Source organism: Gracilinanus agilis, chromosome 5 (genome assembly GCF_016433145.1).
Source record: "Gracilinanus agilis isolate LMUSP501 chromosome 5, AgileGrace, whole genome shotgun sequence".
In the NCBI taxonomy this organism is placed as follows: Eukaryota; Metazoa; Chordata; class Mammalia; order Didelphimorphia; family Didelphidae; genus Gracilinanus; species Gracilinanus agilis.
This window is the reverse complement of record NC_058134.1, coordinates 19,581,255-19,604,074: the sequence shown is the minus strand read 5'-3', so window position 1 is coordinate 19,604,074 and position 22,820 is coordinate 19,581,255. Positions and strand designations below refer to the sequence as shown.

General features: G+C 48.9%; 1 protein-coding gene across 1 annotated transcript in view; it reads left to right on the top strand.

Moving 5' to 3' along the window:
* CPVL (carboxypeptidase vitellogenic like) overlaps window positions 1-22,820 on the top strand; it is a 196,919-nt gene that overhangs the window by 38,038 nt on the left and 136,061 nt on the right. The window contains exons 3-6 of the mRNA XM_044678865.1: window positions 369-487; window positions 13,936-14,050; window positions 15,052-15,110; window positions 16,444-16,523. Coding sequence (XP_044534800.1) covers window positions 369-487; window positions 13,936-14,050; window positions 15,052-15,110; window positions 16,444-16,523 — 373 coding nt within the window. The remainder of the gene's footprint in view (window positions 1-368; window positions 488-13,935; window positions 14,051-15,051; window positions 15,111-16,443; window positions 16,524-22,820) is intronic.

Below are 22,820 nucleotides of genomic sequence, written 5' to 3'. Positions count from 1 at the left end.
AGTACTGTTCCTGGGGACCACACTTGTCCCTGCCTGTCTATTCATGTCCTCTCTGCTTATTCTGTATATTTAGGTTTAGGGCTTGTGGAAGGAAAAAAAATCTTCCCTACTTTGACAACTTTCCAGAAGTAGGATGGGTTGCTTTGGTTTCCGCTCCCTGGAGTTCTTCGGCAAAGGTTGGATGGTTGACCAGGAGTCCGCCATGTTGTTGTTGAGGAGATCCATTTTCAGAGGGCCGCTGGGGTCCCTGTCACCTCTGAAATTTGGTGACTTCATGATTCTGGTCCAGCGGAGATCACAGACCCTAATAGAGGTCGGTTCTAAGCTCATTCCTCTCTTAATTTGGGGTTCTCATTTTTTTTTTCAAGGCAAGCAGTTGAGTTTGGTCAGCCCATTCTCAGGAATCAACGTGAAGAGTTACTCTGGCTACCTCACTGTGAACGAAACGTATAACAGCAACCTCTTCTTCTGGTTCTTTCCTGCTCAGGTAAGTAGAGGCACTGTGGGGGCAGAACTCTCCCTTTGCCGGGTAAAATGGACGAGTATTGGATGTGAGGTCAAAGGAACTAGATTCAGATTCTGGCTCTGCCGCTTAGGACCTGTGGAACCTTGGGGAAATCCAATGATCTCTCCAGGCCTCAGTTTCCCCATTTATGGAATAAAGTTAACCTCAACAAGTTCTTAGTTCTCTTCCAGATTTAAGGCTATAATCTTTTTTTTTCTGTCTTTTTCAAATTATTTAGCTAATTAATTGTTAGACTATTTTTCTATGGTCCCATGATTCATGTTCTTTCTCTCCCTTTCTCCCTTCCCCTCCCACAGTTAAGGCTATAATCTTTATGGGTCCAGGGTTACTCTATTATCCTACCAGATAGTGTAGTGCAGGGATGGGCAAACTTTTTGAAGAGGGGGACAAAGGAAAGGAAATGTTCATCTGTAGGTCTGTTTCTAAGGCACCTCTTTCAAAGTTTCATTGTATTGTATCCTACTCATTGCATTCGTCAGGTCAGATTAGGAATCATGTCTGAGGCTGGTTTGAACATTTCAGGGGGCTGCAGTTTGCCCATCGCTGGTGTAGTGGATGAAGTGCAGGATGCAGAGTCAGAAAAAACCTGAGTTCAAATTCTCCCTCAGGCATTTACTCGCTATGTGACGCTGAACAAAGAACAAATAACCACTCAAGTCTTAGTTTCCTTGTCTGTAAGATGGGGATAATAATAAATAGTAGTTGACTCCCTGGTGGGTTGTGAGCATTAAGTCAAATAATAATTGGAAAGTGTTAGTGTAGTGCCTGGAACAAAGCAAACACTCTATAAACGTTAGCTAGCAAAGGGCTCTTTTGTTAGTGTCGTTATTTGTCTTTCAGTTGTTTCTCTCTCTTTGTAACCCCATTTGGAATTTTCTCAGCAAAGATCCTGGATTGGGTCGCCATTTCCTTTTCCAACTCACTTTACAGATGAGAAAACTGAGGCCAACAGCGTCCTGTGACTTGCCCAGAATCACTGAGCTAGTAAGTGGCCGAGGCCGGACTGGAACTTGGGAAATGAGTCTCGTGGCTGGAGAGCCGGCCTGGAAGCGCCACTCCGGCTTCCCCGCTCAGGCGTTCCTCGGAGAATGGGAGAAGGTCACTGAAGCTGGAAGCGCTCTGTAAAGTCCACTTATTGCAGTCAGCTGTTTGTGTCCAGAGCAGCAACGGCTCGTGCTCGAGAGAGGGAGCCGGCTGGCTCCGTGGGTAGAGAGGCGGGCCCGAAGTCAAGAGGACCCGAGACACTAGCGTGGGGGCCCCTGCCAGCCGCTTGAGCTCTGTTTCCCTGCATCTACCAGAGGAGGAAGTGGCCGAGCAGGATCTCTGCCAGGAAGAGCCCCTGCATTGTGTCGGGGTCACGAAGACGTGCCCGTGGCTTGAGGGACTGACCGGCATGCCCTGAGACCTTCCGTGATCAAACCAAAGGGACTTCCGCGCTCACATCCCATTTCTGAAGACGTCCAACCGTGAGGACAGACAGAACTTGCTTCTTCCTCTATGGATCCGAGCAGAGTGCGGGAAGCCGGCACAGGGTGAAGGCCTGGCTGGGACGCTCGACATTCCGCCAGTGGGCGGAAGGAACCAGCCAAGCCGGGGCGCCTGGGTGTCCGGAGGGCGACATCCGCATGCGTTTCCCCCGAGATTTTTAGAACCGAGACAATGAGGAAGAAGGCGGCGAGCTGAAAGGAGCAGCGTTCTCCAAACAAGAGTCACGGGGTAAACCAGGGCATGTCGGGCCCCTGGAAACCCCAACCAGACAAATATTCTCCCTTCTTATAAAGGGGGCAGCGAGCCGGATACCAACGCTGGCCGGCGCTCGTGTTCCGAAGTCTCACGGATTCGTGCTTTTTAACGTCTCCGCCATTTCCAGATCCATTCGTCCCCCTTCACCAGCGCGGCTCCCCACCGCCCCGGGTCTCCTGCCACCATCCCTCAGGCCTTCCCTTGTCACAAGCGCAGAAGCCAAGCCCCGCAGCCCAGAGGCAGTGGGGTCCTTCGTTTGGGGGTCAGAGGACTCCCTCCCCCTCCTCACCTTGGGAGGGTCCTTTCATCAGGCTCGGCCTCAAATCGCTTCTCTGTAAAGTGACTCGAGGGACCTCCGAGCCCCCTCCTGCTTTGCAGTGTTGCTCCTCCGATGGGATCCGCACCCCCCGAGGAAGAAGGAAGGCCTGGTTCCCCCGGCCGACATCACATACCATCCACTCCAATAAGCACCGCCTCAAAAAGCGACGACTCCGGAAAGAGCAAACTCGATTTCGACAATCGTCGTGGCTCATGGAGGCCAGAATTGGGGGCGGCGATGGGAGAGACGAGTTCCACTTGATTGTACTCGGGAAGAGCTGAATTCGAATGTTCCCAGGGACCAGAGCTGCCTTTTCTTCGGCTTTCCAAGGTTGGGGTGAAACTCAAAGAGGGAAGAAAAGGAACAAAGAGGCTGGCACGTAGGAAGTACTTAATAGACGGCTGATGGATTCATTCATTCCCTTTGCAAACCCTAAATTGCCAATCAATGCCCGTGTCGCTGCTTTGCTTGGCTCTCCTGGTTGGGACGTGGCTTCAGAGCTTCAGCTCTGCCCCCTCTGCTGGCAGCCCAGCAAACTGCCCAAGCCCGAGCCCCAAGCGGCAGCTTCGTTCAGGGACCCCCGTGCCAGGAGGTAGTTTTGTCCCAGAAGGGCTGGAGGCCGTCCTGCCCACAGAGCCTCTCCCTGCAGCCCAGCTCTGAAAGGGGCGGGCGAAGCCCATCGGAGAGGTGGGTGGAAGGACTGGCCCGGGCGGACGGGGCGCCACTGGATGGCAGTCCTGTGAGATGTTCCCCGAGAGCTCTGGCAGAAGGCCGCCAGGGAGGCCAGAACCCCGACCTGGGCAAGCGCTCCGGCCAGGACAGGCGCGGCGTGTGTTACTGGGCAGGCGCTTTGGGGGCAGGAGATAAAAGAGAGCTCAGGAAGGCTGTCCGGAGGAGAAGCGGAGACAAGGGGGACAGACGGTGCTGCTCGTGGCCCATCATGTGAATAAAGCCGGACACTGCCGTCGGGGGGAAGGGAAAGTCCACCTCCAGGTTCTGGGCGTGTGTGTGTGTGAGAAATCCCTTTTATGCTCACAGTAAATCACATACCACAGTAAGAGAACACACTCAAGGGCCGTTGTCTCTAGGTCAGCTTGTGAAGCAGTAAGATAAGACTTCCCGAGTTCAAATCCAGCCTCAGATCCTTAATAGCTATGTGACCCTGGGTGAGTCACTTGACCCTGTTGGCCTCCGTTTCTTCATCTGTAAAATGATCTGGAGAAGGAAATGGCCAACCACTCCAATATCTTTGCCAAGAAAACCCCAAAGGGATCATGAAGTGACTGGACAACAACAAAGAGATCTCTGGGGTATGGAGTTCTTGTGGATTTATAATCCAGGTAGGAAAAAAATGGAGTCTTGGATTGGGTGAAAGTGTAGTTAGGTCATTCTGGAGCAGGGTGAGGGGTGTAATGGAAGTCACTGTGGAGTCAGGAAAGGTATATAGTAGACATGGGAGTCACAAGATCTGGTTTCAAATCCTGACTTGGTTATGTGACCACAATGTCTCTGAGCCTCAGTCCCCCCATTTGTAAAGTGGGGGTGAAAATTATCCCTATGGTGTCTACCTAGAGTAGCTATAGTAGAGTTCAAAGGTTTGAAGTTAAGTGCTTTATTTTTTTTAATTTTTTATTATATTTTTTGAATATTTTCCCCTAGTTACAGGTTTCATACTCTTTCCTTCTCCCCCAAACCCCGCTATCCCCCCGTAGCCAACGCACAGTTCCTCTGGGTTTTACATGTATCATTGACCAAGACCTAATTCCATATTGTTGATAGTTGGACTAGAGTTATTGTTTAGTGTTGAAGTGAAGTGCTTTAAAGCAGTGTCAGGAGGTCACTTATTACTATATGGCAGCGGTTCCCAAACTTCTTTGGCCTGCCACCCCCTTTCCAGAAAAAATATTCCTTAGCCCCCTGGAAATTATTTTTTTTTAAATTTTAATAGCAATTAATAGGAAAGATCAATGCCCCTGTGGCCTTCACCGCTCCCTGGATCGCTGCGGCACCCACCAGGGGGCGCTGGCGCCCACGTTGGGAATCACTGCTCTATGGCCACAGTGAGTTGGGCCTTAGAAGCATACTCAGGCCTAGAAGAACAGGGAGGCGACATGAAACAGTAAATGAGGAGGTCCTTACTCTGTGCGGTCAGAAGACCTGCCTGGGGTCTAATGCCACCTCCGATAGCTATCGCCTGTGTGGCCTTGCTCAGACCACCTCTTGTGGCCTTGGTCACTCTTGCTGGATGTCCGTTCCTGTGAGAACGAGAAAAGATCATTCCGGCGGTTGAAGGCCGTAGAGAAGGGAAACAGGACTTGAAAGAACTCGTCGGCCATATTCTCTGTCCGTATTTGCTAGCCTCCCAGACTCCCGCGAGCTCCTCTCCTTCTACCTCTGTTACACAGAGATGGGCAAGCCTCGGTGCTCGGCATCAAGCACAGCTTACCCTGGGCACTCCCGTCCCTCTCCTGGCGCATTACTCCTGCTCCGGCCTTCTTCTCCTCCCTCAGCCAATTGAATATCGTCATCCTCTCCTTCGGAGCCTCCTTCTCCTTGACCTTCTGTCATTCCTCTTTTGCCTCAGATCTCAACCCCGTAAGCACCCCAGCCATGTCCTGCCTTCCTTGCTTTTCCTCTGCTGCTGCTGCTGAGGTCTGGACCTAATCACACAACCAAACAGGGCTGATTGGGTATCCCACTGCATCCGCAGAGGCCTTTCATTCCTCCTTCAGTGGATTCTCTAGGTCACTGCCAAAGACGCTATTCCAAACCTTTCCTCCTTAAGTCTCTTACGTGTCACCCACCGAGGGCCGGCTCCTTCCTTTACTGGAAAAAAAATGGAGCCATTCAAGGGGAATCCCCTCTTCTCCCCCTTTCAAAACTCCCCGGCCTCTCCCACCCTCTCCTTCAGGCTTCCCTCAGTCCCTGATAACAGGGTGGTCTTTTTCCTTGGCACGTCCGCCCTTGCTCTCAGCTCGTCTCCTCTCCACAAATCTCCCCAGCTGGCCGATCTCGCCATGTCTGCCTTCCCCCATCTCCAGCATCTCCCGCCTCCGCTCTACTCCCTCGGCTCTCCCTCGCCTCTAGGTTATCGCACAATCTCCCAGCCTCAAATCCTCGCTGCCTGTCCATCCTCCACATCGCTGCAAGAAGGTGATTTCCCTTCCGGGCAGATCTGACCATGCCACTCCCCTTCTCTGTAACGCCAGGGGCTCCCCATTGAGGCTGGGATAAAAGAGAAAATCCTGCCAAACAGCCCTCAAAGCCGTCCGCTCCCTGGCCACCACCTGCCTCTCCAGTCGCTCTTTGGCTAGACTGGACTCTTCTTTATTGCCTAGGCCTCAACGTCCAGACTCTGGGATGTCCAGGGGGCCGAGGAGCAGGGGAGCCAGACGGACATGTTAGGGATGTCCCGTTAGTACTTATTCTCAAGGCTTTTCATTTGTTTGAAGCGAGACACACGCCACCTCCTCTAGTCCCCGACATTCCGATTCGGCCGCCATGTTGAGATTCCCACGGAGGAGGGAAGTCCATTCCAACACGCATGTAAAACAGAAGGACACACGTGTTTACTGGTGGGCCCATAGAACATCTCACAGAAAGCAGCTCGAGACCCAGAGAAATGTCAATAAGGCTCCAATTAAAGTTGTAATGAGTTTTCCCTGTTTAGGGCTAAATGGCTTAGACTTCTCAGAGGCTGGTGTCGATTTTAAATTAATATCCAATAATAAAAATAAATTTAAATTAATATCCAATATCTCCAAGTATGATATTTATAAAGTTTATTATTAAAACTAGAGAGCGCTCACCCAAGCCACTCACGTGGAAGAGAGGGAACGAGGGGGAGGAGAAACCGAAGACTATATACAGACGATGGAACTACACAAATGTAAATGAAAGGGAAAAGGAATCATGGGAGACGGAGGCCGCGGGCTCAAGATTCTAATGAATACATTGGAGTATTCCTGATTTGGGTGGACCACGGACATATAGACAGTTATCTGGATGGGCAGGTTGGTCCCGTGCCAGAAGATTGTCCTCGATCTTTAATTTCTACCTACAGTTTCCTAGACCTGTTTGCATTGTCAAAATCCCCCCCAGGGGGAAGTGGGGAGCTCAGTGGATTGAGAGAAGGGAGGTCCTGGGTTCAAATCTGGCCTCAGACACTTCCCGGCTGGGTGACTCTGGGCAAGTCACTTGACCCCCATGGCCCACCCTTACCACTCTTTCACCAAGGAGCCAATACACAGAAGTTAAGGATTAAAAAAAAATCTCCCCCTTAGAGTTACTCTCTCGACTTTAGAAAATATTGTGGCTCCAGACACTGTCATTAAAATCCACTGTGTTGGGAAGGTTTACTTCATCTAGGTAGCACGGTGGAGAGAGAGTTAGGTCTGGAGTCAGGAGGGACTGGGTTCAAATTTGACCTCAGATACTTCCTAGCCATGAGACCCAGGGTGAGTCACTTAACCCTGATTCCTTAGCCTAGACGGCTCATCTAGCTTAGAACTAAGACAGGGTAAAGGTTTAAGGAAAAAAAAATCAATCAATAAAAGAAGCAAATCAGCAAAACATTAGCCTGAGAGGCAGGACATTGCAGCGAGCCAGAAGGCCACGGTTCTAGTCTTGCTCGTGACAAATTCTCGCTGTGCAATTGTGGGCAAATAGCTTAACACCTCTGTGCACTGGACAATTCTTAAAGCCTATATAAGCTGAGGGCCAGACAGCAAGCATTTAGTCAGCCTTTTCTCTGTGCCAGACACTGCGCTGATCACCCCCTGCCCACCCCTTCCCTGCTCTCAGAGAGTTTCCCTTCTAACTTCCAGAGAGGTGTGAGATGCTGCCGGATCCGCACTCGGATCCGCACTCGTATTTGTGGAATGTGACTGGAAAGGGGAGAGAAGGCCTTTGTGCCTGGGGAAGGCCCAGGAAGCTGGCTTTAAGGAAGCTGCAGAAACCCCGCTAGTCCAAAGGGGTGGCGAGAGGAGACGGAGTGTGGCGGCAGACCGAGGAAAGGGAAGCCAACGTTGCGGGATGCTGGAGTTTGGGAGGGGCGTGAGACGGAAGCTTCTGTCCAAAAGCTACTCTCCACTGGACAGAGTGCTGAGCCTGGACTCAGAAAGACTCGTCCTTGTAGGTTCCAATCTAGTCTGAGGCACTTTCTAGCTGCATGACCCCAGGCGAGTCACTTACCCCTGTTTGCCTCAGTTTCCTCATCTGTCCAATGAGCTGGAGAAGGAAATGGCCAACCACTCCGGAATCTTTGCTGAGAACTCCCCAAATGAGGTCGTGAAGAATTGGAAAGGACTGAAAAATAACTGAAGAGCAACTGAGATATAAGAAGGCAGGCAAGGTAGGAAGGGGTCACATTATAAAGAGCTTTAAATGCCAAACAGTGTTTTCTATTGTTTCTGAAGGTGGGAGCCACTGAAGGTGGTGTGGGAGTGACATAGACCTATACTTCAGGAACAATGACTTTGGCAGCGGAGTAGAGGGAGGATTTAAGTTATATCTGAATTATTTATGGCTGTAGCAGGAATTCTGTTGAAGATGAAGGGAGTTTTCACACTGGGGGTTCCCTACCCTGATGAAACCCCACAAACAAAGCACAAATAGACCTAGAAATATTTGTCAGATTAGCTGGTTGTTACCTGACATGGTGCATGGCATGGAGAGAATGATTTCTAGGACCTTGGATAGAGGAAGGTGGGAGAAGGGGCACAGGACCCCCCCCTGAGCCTTGTACAGGGAGGCCAGACTCACATGGGAAGCCACAGTATAGGTAGAGCCTTGTGTGGGTGAGAAGGGAGATTCTGCCATTAGGAGCTAGTTTTTGTTTGTTTTTGTTTGGAGAGGAGACTATCTGGTAATGACTTCTTTTGGATTCCTTTTAAAATCAGAGGAAAAGGGGGCCGCTTAGTGGCTCTGTGGATTGAAAGCCAGGCTAGAGATAGGAGATCCTGGGTTCAAATCTGGCCTCAGACACTTCCCAGCTGTGTGACCCTGGGCAAGTCACTTAACCCCTATTGCCCAGCCTATATTACTCTTCTGCCTTGGAACCCCTATTTAATATCGATTCTAAGACAGAAGGCTGGGGTTAATGGGGAGGGGAGAAATAGGAGGAAAACGGATAGAATTGTTTCTAAAAGAATTTTCCAAAGGAAGGCAGGAATGAATGGAAAGCATTCATTAAGACTTTCTAAGGGCTCAGTGCTCTTTTTAGGGACGCAATAATAAAAGCCATCCAGCCAACGCTCTGCTCTCCGGGGCCTTATATTCTAATAGGGAGGCTGTACAGGAGGGGAGTCACGGCCTGGGGCTGGGCTTTTTGGTTTGGGAAGTCTGGGGGCTGAGTCTACTGTAGGTCTGTAGTAGGTGACGGATTTATTTTATTTTTTATTTATTTTTATTTATGTTTATTGACCGCAGCATGGAATGGGAGGCTCGGTCCATTGACAATCTCTTTATATTAAATTAAAATTAATTTAAATTAAAATGCTGATCTGTGAGATGCTGCCCAGACTGAGAAACCGAAGGGGGCTGGCAGCGGGCTGCCGAGTTCCTAGTCAAGAGGCTGAGCCTGGATGGGGGGATCCAAGCAGAAGTCTTGAATTCTAGACGAGAGAATCTGGTTGGACAGAAGGAGGGCGTTCCTGGCTGGCAGACGGGCTGGATTCCAAAAGAGCCTCCTGAGAAGAAGAGCGTGAAGTCTCCCAGGGCGGACTGACCGTTATTCAGACTCAGTTTCTTGGATGCTTTAGGGACCCGCCATCCTCCCCGACGGAGCCCTAGCGTGGAGGGGCAGTTCTTGAGTTGGCCACCAGAGGTCAGCAGAAGAGCTGCGACCGTGTGGGATCCCACCTGCACTTCAGCCGGGCTCTCCCTGAGAGCCTCTGCTTGGCCCCATCTCAGACCCGCCGCAGCCCTTTGGCTGTTTCCTGTTGTTGCACGAATTTCTAAAATTCCATTTTCTGTCCTCCAGCTTGATCATTTCTACTGCAATGCCCTCCGCTGGAAGGACGGCTAAGATACAGCTAGAGGGGCTGCAGCTGGGTGGTGCAGAGGCCTGAGAGCCAGGCTCGGGGACGGGAAGTCCTGGGTTCAGGTCTGGCCCCAGAAACTTCCTGGCTTTGTGACCCTGGGCAAGTCACTTAACCCTCCATTGCCTAGCCTTACGCTCATCTGCCTTGGAACCAATACACAGTATTAATTCTAAGATGGAAGGTGAGGATTAAAAAAAAAAGTGGAAGAGACCTCAGTGGTCATCTCATTCAAGCTCCCCCCTGCCCCCACTTTTTAGATGAATGGCCAGGGTGAATCCAAGCCCAGGGCCAGGGCCAGTGCTCTTTGCTCCTTTGTGGTTGAATCATTTTCAGGGATGCCCAATACTTCACAGCCCATTTGGGGATTTCTTGGTAAAGATAATGGAACTGTTTGCTATTTCTTTCTTCAGCTCATTTGACGGATAAGGAAACGGAGGCAAACTGGATTAAGTGACTTTTCTAGGGTCACACAGCTAGTAAGTATCTGAGGCTGTATTTGAACTCGGGCCTTCCTGACTCTGGGCTCAGTGCTCAATCCACTGAGCTCTCCATTATGCTACGGGTTCAAAAAAAATTTTTTTTTAATTTAATTAATAGGATTTTAGATTTAGAGCTAGAAGGGACTTTGAGAAGTCATCTTATTCAGTCTTCTCATTTTACAGACCAAGAAACTGAGGCTCCCAGAATCATAGGTTCAAGTTGGAAAGGTCTTTAAGAGGCCTTCTTGTTCACCCGCTCATTTTACAGTTGAGTAGATTACAGCCCAGAGAATTTAAGATGATTTGCTCAAGTTGATCTGGTGTAAGCGACAGATGGAGGATTTGAATCCAGCACCAACTCCAAGTTCTGCTTTCTTTCTCCATTATTGTGCTGATGAACATGCTTTATTCCTTCCTTCCAGCTTTACAGTTAGCATGAATAATTGCAATTTTCCCAAGTCCTTCCTTTCTGTGTTAGGAATAACCCTTAAGACAGGAGGGCAAGGGCTAGGCAAATGGGGTAAAGTGACTTGCCCAGAGTCACACAGCTAGGAAGAATGACAGTAACTTGATAAATATCTTTCAGGTGGTTTTCCTAATTTTACAATTCCTTAAGTAATCAAGTTGAGGCGGTGTGGTACTGTGGGAGAGGTCTGTTTTGGAGTTGGAGGATATGGGTTCAAATCCTGAGTCCCTCATTTATTCCCATTGACCCTGCATTGAAGTCATCACCTCCTTCAGCCTCAGTTTCCTTATCTGAGATTGTTAATTTGGTGGCCTCTCTGAGTCGCTTCTGACTTCTGATTTGGGATTTTGTTGTTTTTTATTTCTTTTTTTTTTAAACCCTTAACTTCTGTATATTGGCTCCTAGGTGGAAGAGTGGTAAGGGTGGGCCATGGGGGTCAAGTGACTTGCCCAGAGTCACACAGCTGGGAAGTGTCTGAGGCTGGATTTGAACTCAGGACCTCCTGTCTCTAGGCCTGACTCTCCATCCACTGAGCCACCCAGCTGCCCCTGATTTGGGATTTTAATAGCCACTAATGGGCAAACAAGCAGCATTTGAGTTTGCAACCTTTAGGCAGTAGCCTTGTTTGAAAACTTTGTCTTTTCCATCTTTGCAAAAGAAAAAAAAGAAAAAAAGGCGAGCAGGGGAAAAAGGCCCCGAGTTCAGACTGGAACGTGGAAGATGTATTGGCCCAAGAACGAGTGTGTACTTGCTTCCGAGGGTCCCTGTAAACACTCCATCAAAAAGAAGCAGGAGCAGGAGAAGCAGGAGCAGAAAGCTAGAAAGCTCTCCAGCTTCCTTATCTCGGTGTAAATAACACTCACGTTATGCATGTGAAAATGTCCTTTCGAGGTGACTTTCTGCCTCTCCTCCTGGCTGAGGGAGCTGCTCTGGGGGGGCTCTCTGGGGCAGGTGTGACTCAGGCTTTCTCTAAGCCGGAGACTCCCCCTCCGCCGTGGGGCGATGAGGGCTCCCCGCCTCACCTTCCCTTCAAAGAAGTGCCTCCAAGATGCGGGTCAGCCCAGGCTGGAGGCCGCAGGCCACACTCGTCCTATTTAAACATCTCGAGAATGCGGCTCCCTGGCCAGAAGTTACACCGTAAAGATGTGGGGCCCGTTGGCCGAGTTCCCGGGCTTTGTGGCGAGCCCTCGGGCCAGGCAGCCCGCTGAAAGGTGGCCAGGTTCCACGTCACATCGCGCCAGGTCAGGAGATGGAACAGCCCAGAGGAGAGGTCAGCCTAGGCCGGCGAGTGAGACGGGCAGCAGAGAGGGAGGGCCCAGGGCTAACTTCAAAGGCGGCCGGTCCTGCGGGGGAGAGAGCTGGATTTGGAGCTGGGGGGAACCAGATTCAAATATATGCCCTCAGCTAGTGTGGGCTGGAGGACCCTGGACGAGTCCTAACTTCAGAGCTGCAAGAGGCGTTAGGGGCTATTGAGTCCAGATCCCTCATTTTACAGAGGGGGAAACTGAGGTCCAGGAAGGTCGAATGAAGGAAGGGACCTTCTGGTCTCATTTTATAGAGAAGAAACTGAGGCTCAAGGAAGACCAGGGAATTGCCCAAGGGTGACACTGGTGTTAAGTGGCAAAGGGGAAATTCGAACCCAAGTAGTAGGGGTGAGCTCATCGCCTGGCTTTGGGTCTCCAGCCGAGTTCTGCTCAGCAGGCGCTGTGGCCCACTCTCAGGCCTCCTCAACTATACTAATTAATGACCATCAATCTCGCTTAAGTTCCTAGAGAAGAGGAATCTCGTCTATTAGCTTACTAAGGAGAAGGGCATCTCCTTCTGGAATAGAGGACACCGTGCCCCTCCCCTCCCCCTCCCACTGAGGATTGGCCTGGCTGGCTTCTCTGGACAAAGGCCATTTAGTCACGTGGCCATCCCCCACTCACTTCTAGCTGATCAGTGGTCTGCTTTCAGTTCTCCAGGAGAAGCGCCGTCTGACTGCCCGGCCCCAGGGTCCCTTCCCCGATGAGATATTGTGGAAGCAGATAACCCATAATCCCCGGGAGATCCCCCCAAAGTTACAAAGACTCAGTTTGGGGGGACGGTAAGGGGCTTTCGGGGCGTCCTGCTTACGATGGTCCGTTCTGGCCCAGCCATAAGAAGCGCTCGGTATTTGATGAGTGAATGAATGAAAGGAGGGATGAATCACAAGCCCGGCGACGTGCTAATCCTTCAACGATCCGTGTGGATCCTCTTCTTCACCATGAAGATTGTCGCTCCTCTTGCTTCAGGAGATCTTTGGAGAGAATTGCTGGGCCAGAGTAATGCCTCCTTTGTGGTGGTTCATCGGGGCCAGCCTCGCTGGGCTGCTCTTCAGACAGAGGGCGCGCCAAGCTTGGTCTTCAGAGCCTGGCCGGCTTGGCAGGACCGTAGATTTGGATCTAAGGACCTCTGTCTACCTTTACTCCTTCATTTTTGGTTGAGCCGACGGAAGCTCAAGGAGCTGGAGTGACTGCTCGTGGTCACACAGGTAGTAATGGCAGAGGCAAGATCTGAACCTAGGTCCTCTGGCTCTAGGGGCAGCGAGGTGGCTTAGAGGATAAAATTCTAGGCCTGGAGGCAGGAAGATCTGAGGTCAAATCTGGCCTCAGACACTTCCTAGGTGTGTGACCCTGGGCAAGTCACTTAACACTGCCTCAGTTGTTTTGTTTTGTTTTTATCTGTAAAACAAGTTGGAGAAGGAAATGGCAAACTACTCCAGTACCTTTGCCAAGATCACCCCAATGGGGTCAAGAAGAGTTAGACATGACTTGACCACCTCTGTCTCTAGAGCTAGCTCCCCTCCCATTATAGCATTTGATTCCACTCGAATAGTCTTTGTGACCCCAGGCATCATGTCTACACCATGGTGAATGGTTTAAATCAGGGGTTCCCAAACTTTTCTGGCCTCCTGCCCCCTTTCCAGAAAAAAATATTCCTCAGCCCCCTGGAAATTAATTTTTAAAGTTTTAATAGCAATTAATAGGAAAGATAAATGCCCCTGTGGCCATCACCGCCTCCCTGGATCGCTGCAGCACCCACCAGGGGGCGCTGGTGCCCACTTTGGGAATCACTGGTTTAATATTAGTGAAGGGCCTGTAGATGATACATGGGCTACATAATGTATACGTAATCCACTGGACATGCTCTTTTATTGATCATAGAGATCAAGTTTCATCATCTTCCACCCCGAAGATCATCCAATGAAACTCGGCTTGGCTAGGAGATGCCATTAGACCTTTGTGGTCCCTTCCAGCTCTTGAGATGACGTGAGTCTTTCCACCTCCTGCCAGGGCGGTTCATGTGATCATCTCTCTGTGCTCTCTTCTGTGTCACAGGAAAATCCCAGCGATGCCCCAGTTGTGCTCTGGCTCCAAGGCGGGCCAGGGGGATCCTCGATGTTTGGACTCTTTGTGGAACACGGGCCTTACGTCGTCAACAAGAACCTCACAGGTAAGCGGGCTTCCTCCTCTGGCTTCTGCCTCTCCAGAGAGAGCTTAGTGGGAAGACGAAGCCTCCAGAAACGGCTTAGCCTTTCATGGCCACAAAGACTCGTCTGCCCGGGGCTTGCTCAAATTGGGAAGTTTCTGTCTCTTGAGCTTTGTTTTTTTTTGTTTTTTGGTTGCATCCGGACAAAATCCAGGAGGGCCCTGATGTCTGCTGCAGTTGTAGGAAGGTGGAAAACTCTGTCAGTCTGGCCATGGGAAAACAAGAATTTGTGCACAAGTTCGAATCTGGCCTTGGGCAAATCACCTGATTTGCCACAGTTTTCTCAGTTGTAAAAGGAAATGGCAAACCACTCCAGTGTCTTCTGTTTTTATTTTAACCCTTAACTTCCATCTTAGAATTGGCACTAAATACTGGTTCCAAAGCAAAAGAATGGTAAGGGCTAGGCCAGTGGTGGGCAAACTATGGCCGGAGGGCCAGATGGGGGCCCCCTGAAATGTTCTATCCCACCGGGGGACATTATTACTAATCTGACGAATTCAATGAGTAGGATACAACACAATGAGACTTTGAAAGAGTTGCCTTAGAAACAGACTGACAGATAAGCATTTCCTTTCCTTTGGCCCCTCTTTAAAAAGTTTGCCCATCGCCGGGCTAGGCAAATGGAGATGAAGTGACTTGCCCAGGGTCTCACAGATAGGAAATGTCTGAGACCATATTTAAACCTAGGACTGTCCATCTCCAGGCCTGGTTTTCTAGCCACTGAGCCACTGAGCTGCCCCCACTCCAGTGTCTTTGCTAAGAAAATCCCAAACAGTGTCACGAAGAGTCAGATATGACTGAAATGACTAAACAACAGCAGGAACAACTCGTACAAAGGATCCAGGGACGTGGCAGAGAGAGTCTGTCTTTCTAGTGTCTGTCACCGCAGCACACTTAAGGGTCTGTATGTGAGTCTGTTTACTTATGTGATAGCTTCAGCCCATTCTTCTATTTTTTTTTAATAGTTCGAGCACGAGATTTTCCTTGGACCGCGAAATTCTCCATGTTGTACATCGACAACCCGGTGAGGAATCAGCCTTTAAAACAATAATATTAAGCTCGTTAGGGTTTTTCTTTCCTTTACAACTTTTTTATTTGTGAATTTTTTCTGCCATAATTGGCCCCAGTCCTCTTCATTTAGGAGTTTCTCATACAGGCTGCTCTCCTTTCTGTATTCTTGGGTGTCTATCTATAGAGCACTCCCTGTGTGGAAAATGCTACCATTGATGCAGGTCAGAAACTCTTTGGCAGCTTACCTTCTTAGATCTGGGCCATTTAAGTGACTTACCCAGGGCCATGCAGCTAGAATGTCTCAGAGGCAGAATTTGAACCCTTGTTTCCTAGGCTGTGTTGTTGCTCCCCAGGCCACTACAGTATATTGCTTTTCTTCTTTATGTAACATGTCTGTCCAGAGCATTTCATCATCTAGCACAGTGGCTGCCAACCTTTTTTGGCCTCCCGCCCCCTTTCCAGAAAAAATATGACTTAGCCCCCTGGGAATTAATTTTTTTTTAAATTTTAATAGCAATGAATAGGAAAGATAACTGCACGTGTGGCCATCACCGCCTCCTTGATCTCTGCAGCATCCACCAGGGGGCGGTGGCGCCCACTTTGGGAATCACCTTCTAGCAGAAAGGGCTAGTTCATTTCTAAGTAAGGTTCCTTTCTGCTAGTCTCTCTTCATCCATTAAAGATCACTTAGTAAGCACCTACTGTGTGCCAAGACACTGTGACCAACACTGGGGATTCGAAGGCCAAAGTGAAGCAATCTCAACCCTCAAGGAGCTTACAGGCCCCAAAAGAGGTGAAACATTAGAAACAAAGACTTTTGAGCAAAGAGAAAAGGAACAGCACCTTACTAGTCTGGTGGCTGGAAGCACGAATTTGGGGTCTGAGCCCAGCCCTGCCACAGAAGGGCTGCTGGGACCCAGGACAAGGCAGTTAATCTTTTGAAGTTTCAGGCATGGCTTCATTCAAATGAAAATAAAGTCCTGGTAAGAGATGACGTGGCCTAGTGGTTAGTGAATGGCCATGGAGTCAAAGAGGTTTCACAGTCTCCCTTGATTCACCTTGGCTGCATGTCCCTGGACGAGTCACTCAGGGCTCCAGGCAGCTCTCCAAGGCTTGTGTCTTGGGAGGTGTTCATTTATTTATTGGGTAAAGGAAGCTCCTTACTGGGAATTCCTCTTCTTCCTCCTCTCCTAACTGCGCCCCGGGGTGGTTAGAAAGCCCATGATTTCAGCTTTTCTCTCCCCACTCTGGAATGGGGCTCTTCCTCTCTTTGCAGAGCGAGCCCATTCCCAAGTGCCTTGAGATGTTGCTTCCTCAGAATTCATGCCGGCTTATTTTCCCTTTAGACGGGCACCGGCTTCAGCTTTACCGACGACGCCAGGGGATTTGCAGCCAACGAAGACGACGTGGCGAGAGACCTTTACAGGTGAAACACCCCTTGCCCTTGGCGCCCCCCGTTGAATTCTTTTTTCAGTTCAGTTCACTGTGGGTGGAGTTGGAATCTGGGGGGGGTCTTGATATGGCAAATTGAGCCCCCTTTAATCACTCAACTAATCAGAGAGGCCCGTACAAGACGAAGACACACAATGGCTTTCGTGCTTTCGGGCAATGGACGGGGACGTTGCTCTCAAGTCAGAGACCCAAAGACACAAATGAATTCCCCAATTTATAGGAAACCAACACCATCCCCCCTACCTGTGCAAAAGGGCACCCACTAAGGGTCTGTGCGAAAGTGCGGGAGAGGGAAGGGTAAAGGGAGAGTGAAGCTCTGTCCAGTTAAGCTAATGTGTTCAATGTCACCTCTGTAGGGGTATCGATCTTCAAGAACATTGAGAATAAGACACTGATTTTCACTCCATACAACTGCAATAAACATTTATGAAGCACCTACTATGTGCCAGGCACTCTACTGGGGGAAACAGCCCCTGCCCTCAAGGGGCTTCCATTCTACTAGGGGGGATAAGATGTCCAGAGAAAATCAAATGCAAGATATATCGATATAAACATGTATGTACATACCTGAGTATGTATATGTAAAGATATACACATGTGTGCAAGACATATATTCATGCATAAATAATTGCGTGTACTCTCTAGCCACATATTTATATATGTATATACATAACTCATTCATATTTATATTTATAATTTATATTATATTAATATATTTATTATATACATTCTTATTATATTTATATTAATATATTATATGTTACCTATTCATATATATAACTCATATAAACACATTACATGTATAGATGTGTATGTACAAATAATTTCTAAGAGGAAGACAGAGGTCTAATATGAAGGGCAGTTTAACAGTAGATCAGTCAATCAAGGAGCATACATTATGCACTTACTGTGTGCCAGACATCATGCTAAGCATTTGGGATACAAAGACTAGTTGCAATGGCCTTTGCCCTCAAGGGGCTTCCCCTCTAAAAGGGGAGATGACAAGCACATATGTACGTACATGACATGTTCAAGGTGGTCCCAAAGTAGCCTTAGGAGGCATGGATTGGGGTGGAGGGGAGTGGAGATGGGGGCAATGGAGGGGGATCCAAAGGTGATGCTCGAGTCTGGAAGGATGCCAAAGCATTTCAAGGGGGACAGGGATTCACCAGGGCCCAATGCAAGGGCAGGAAAAGGGGGATTAAGACCCCAGAGGTGTATGGAGGGAGCAGGAGAGGTGGCCAGGGAATTGAGCTTCAACCAAGGCAGCCTCCTAGCTTGTCCCACCTTTCACGGTAGCCATGACGACTTCCCCCAAGTTGAAGCATCCTGATGCCTGTGCTGCTAGCAGCATCTGGAGATATTCTCGTGAGATGGCAGCGAGGAAGGCCAATCTCCATCTGAAAGGATACTGACACAAAGAATTCAAAAAATCTGTCCGCAGTTCCCTCTTTCCCTATATTTTTCTTTTCATCATATTACAATTTGTTCTGGCAAAAAAAAAAAATTAAAAAAAAAAGATCTCATGATTGATGAACACTCTGGGTGATGGAGTAATAAGAGGAAATGAAATCTTAAACCCTAGCTTGGAGCCTGTGAGAAGGTCTTCTAAGAAACCATGGGGAGCCCACACGGCAAAATGTGTTCAAATGTGATCCCTTTCAAGGCGTTCAGCCAGATGCTCAGGAGGAAGCCAGAGGGATGGAGACAGGGCTCGCTCGCCCAGGAGCCCAGAGGTATCATCGTGGCTCAGCCACCGGCTGTGCTCCTTCCCTCCCTCTGTGACCATCACTAAGGTCCTTCCCCTCTTGTCTCCTCCATAGAGCGAGAGGCTCGGATGACTCCTTAAAATGACTCGGTGATTTCTCAGCATCCGCTGGCCTTCCGCTTTGTGTTCATCCCCATCGTTTGCCCCTGAACTGCTGCATTCTAGGCTTCCTCCCTCTCGCTTTCTTTCCCAGACCATCGCCTTCAGAAGTGACGCTCACCCTCAGCTGGTCATCAGAACTTCAGATTACGGGTGGTCACCTCCATCTCCCCAGGAGAGTAGAATGCTTTTCTCTGAGTCTTCATGCCCCTGAGGGTCCCCTATTGAAGGTTTCTTAATTAGGAAGCAAAGAATTATTTGGTAGGAAAAGTGAGCTGAGAAAAATGGTGTCTCTAATAATTCTGTCTGTGAAGCCCTTTACAGAAGTTCTCTCTTGTAAGTCTTCCGCTAATCCTGGGAGATAAACTTGCTGGGTTTCCGTTGCCTCATCCGTAAAATGAAGGGGCTAAGAAGGGCAGCTAGGTGGCTCAGTGGGTAGAGAGCCACGTCTGCAGGCCTTGGGTTCAAATCTGGTCCAAGACTCTTCCTAGCTGTGTGACCTTGGAAAGTCACTTAACCCCCCTGTTGCCTAGCCCTTACTGCTCTTCTGCTTTGGAACTGATATTTAGTATTATTTTTTAACCCTTCCCTTTTGTCTTAGAATCAATAATGTATATTGGTTCTCTGTGCCTGTGATACTTAGTATTCCTTCTCAAACAGAAGGTAAAGCAGGGGTCGGCAACCTTTTTGGCCGTGAGAGCCATAAACACCATATTTTTTAAAATGTCATTTCATGAGAGCCACCCAGTGCTCACAGTGCGTGTTCCTGTAACAGCACCTGAAAAATAATGGACTTTATGGCTCCTGCAGAAAGAGCCGTATCTGACCCTCAAAAGAGCCAGATATGGCTCGAGAGCCATACATTGCCGACCCCGACTTTTTAAAAATGAAGAGGCTAGGATAGTACACATATTCCCATGTTACAGATGGGGAAAATGAGGCTCAGTGATGCTGACTCATCCCTGGTCAGAGAGCTAGCAAATGTCAGGGGCAGAATTTGAACTCAAGTCTTTCTAACTAATAACTAAAATTTATTTGGCACTAAATCACTCTACTAACATACATACTATATTACTCTGACACATCATTAATTACATTAATGATATATTATAATATATATGAGTTTTGCAAAGCACTTTACAAATATAATCTCATTTTATCATTATCGGGTTTTGGCTATGGATAACATTTTCATCATGAGTCCTTTGGGGTTATCTTGGAGACTTGCTTTGCTGATAATGGTTAAGTCCTTCACAGTTGATAATTTTATATTTCTGATACACTGTATACATTGTTCTCTTGGTTCTGCTCACTTCACTTTGCATTAGTTCCTATAAGTCTTTTTTTTAATTAAAAATAAATTTTCCCCCTATAAGTCTTTCTAGGTTTTTCTGAACTCATCCTGTTCACTGGTCCTTATGGCACAATAGATTTCTTTTTCAACCATATACCAGAGCTTGTTTAGCCATTCCCCAATTGAGGAACAGCCTCTCAGTTTCCAATTTTTTGCCACTGTGAAAAGAGCTGCTAAAATATTTTTGTACAAGTAGGTCCTTTCCCCCTCTCCCTGATCTTGTTGGGGGTACAAATCCAGGGGTGGTATTAGAGGGTCAATAAGAATGCATAGTTTGATTTGAGCTTGGTTCCATCTTGCTCTCCAGAATGGTTGTATCACTTTGCAGTTCCACCAACAATGTATTAGTGTCTCAGTTTTCTTGCATCTCCTCCAACATTTCTCATTTCCCTTTTGGTACCTCAGCATTGTTTGGATTTGCATTTCTCTAATCAATAGTGATTTAGAGCATTTTTTGTTAAGCCTATAGTTTTCATTTCTTCCTCTGAGAATTGCCTGCTCATCTCTTTGGACCATCTCTCAATTGGAAGGCTTTGTATTTTTACAGATTTGGCTTTGTTCTCTCTCTATTTGAGAACTGAGGCTTTTGTCAGAAATACTTGCTAGAAAACACCTCCCCATTCATTCCCCCACAATGCATTGTTTTCCTTCTAATTTTGTGGCATTGGTTTTGTTTGTAAAAACCCTTTTTAATGGAATGGAATCCAAGTTGGCTACTTGGGCTTTCTTGTGCTCTCTCTGTCTTGTTTGTTCATAAGCCAGAGATTACTTGCAAAGAAGGGAGTCCTTTTTTCAAGCTGGTAAGCTACTGATTGGGACATTCAGTATTCCTGAAGAAAGAGTTGCTTTGCTTTGGGTAAGTCATTGGCTTCCAGAGAATCGGGCTGCTCCCAAAGCTCCGGGTGGCCCTGGTCAGCCGGCAGGATCTTCTGGACCCCTCATTTTACAAAGGAGGAGAAGAAAGGGGACTGACTTGTTCCTACCCACAGTTAGCACAGAGCTGAGCTTCACTCGAACTCAGGTCTTCTCCCTCTTAGCCTGGGGCCTCCCTCTCCCCCCATGGAATCTTTCTGCCTCCATCAGAAGCTTCTCCTTTCTTCTCTTCTGTCTGTCCAGGGGAGGGGGGCCAGGGTCCCTGAGTCCAGAACATAGAGTAGCGTCTGGCCCCTCTCCCCGGTCTCCTAGCCCTGAGCCGGTCACTCAGCCTCTACTTGCTCAGGGAGGGACCGTGGCCGCTGTCTCCAGTGCTTTTCCACAGGACTCTCGAGGCTGGGTTCTTCGTTCCTGGGAAGCTGGGAGGTCCGGGAGCGGAGCAGCTGTGCCCCGAGTTGTTTTGTTCCCACGCCAGGGGCCCCATCTGCCCCTTCGGTGTGCCCCCCCAGCCCTTCTTCCCTGGGCACAAAGGGAGGCCGTGCAGCCCTCCCAGGTGCACCCCCGCCTCGATGAGAGACGCCTATTGTGTGCTGCGCCCCCCCTCGGCCACCTCACGCTCTACCGGCTCCTCTGGGCCCGAGCTCAGGCCCGCCTTCTTTGGCCGGCCAACACAGGGCGAGCCATGTTAAAGCAAGAAGCGTCTCCCCTGCAAGGCAGAGCCTGAAAGAAACCCCGTCATTGTCCTGCTTCCCCCTCCCGCTGCCCAGCCGGCCGCCCCTTCTTCCTCCCTCTTTCGAAACGTTCCAAACGCCAGCCGCCCTCTCGGTGGCTATTTACTGCCGACCCACACGTGGTCCGGCTCGTCTCGCGTGGCAGCGAAGGGGAGCCCGTTCAAAGCCCCCTTTGTTTGTGGAGCTTCGGGCTCCAGCACAGGAGAACAGCTAATGGGGGGAGGGAGAAAACGGATTTCAGCTGTCTGCCTTATAGCTTTCAGATTGTGTGTGTGTGAGATTGTGTGTGTGTGCGAGTGTGATTGGACATGTGTGTGAGATTGTGTGTGTGTGAGTGAGTGTGATTGGACATGTGTGTGAGATTGTGTGTGTGTGCAAGTGTGTGAGTGTGATTGGACATGTGTGTGAGATTGTGTGTGTGTGAGTGAGTGTGATTGGACATGTGTGTGAGATTGTGTGTGTGTGCAAGTGTGTGAGTGTGATTGGACATGTGTGTGAGATTGTGTGTGTGTGTGCGAGTGTGAGTGTGATTGGACATGTGTGTGAGATTGTGTGTGTGTGCGAATGTGCAGTGCGCATGTGTGACATTGTGTGCTAGGCATGTGAGATTGTGTGCAATTGGACATGTGTGTGTGGGTGTGCATGCATGTGAGACTGTGTGCATAATTGTGTGTGCATGCGTGATACTGTGTGTATAGTTGTGTGCTGTGCATGTCTGAGATTTTGCAGTGTGTGCATGTGTGACATTGTGTGTGCTCTTCATGTGAGATTGTGTGCGATTGGACATGTGTGTGAGTATGTATGTGTGTGAGATTGTATGTATAAGTGTCTGTGCTATGCATGTCTGAGATTGTGCATGTGTGACATTGTGTGTGTCATGCATGTGAGATTGTGTGTATAATTGTGTGTGTGCTGTGCGTGTCTGAGAGTATGCAGTGTGTATGTGTGATTCATGCGCTATGCATGTGAGATTGTGTGCATTATTGTGTGCGTGCTGTGCATGTGTGAGATTGTGCAGTGTGTGCGTGTGTGACATTGTGTGTGCTGTGCATGTGAGATTGGATGAGATTGTGTGTGGTTGGACATGTGTGCGAGTGTGCATGTGTGTGAGATTGTGCATGTTGTACATGTGATATTGTGTGTTGTGTGCATGTGTGAGATTGTGTGTATGGTGCACGTGGTCATGTGAGATTGTGTGTGATTGGACATATGTGTGATGGTGTGTGCATGCTGTATATGCATGTTAATGTGCATGTATGTAAGTGTGTGAGATTGTGTGTATTGCTGTGCATGTGTGTGAATGTGATTGTACACGCATGTGAATGTGCCTGTGTGCGAGGTTGTGTTTGTATGCTGTGCATGTGTACAAATGTGCATGTGTGTGAGTGCTGTAGGGCTGTGGGGATAGGGATGAGTGTGAGAAGGTGTGTCATGCATGTGGATATG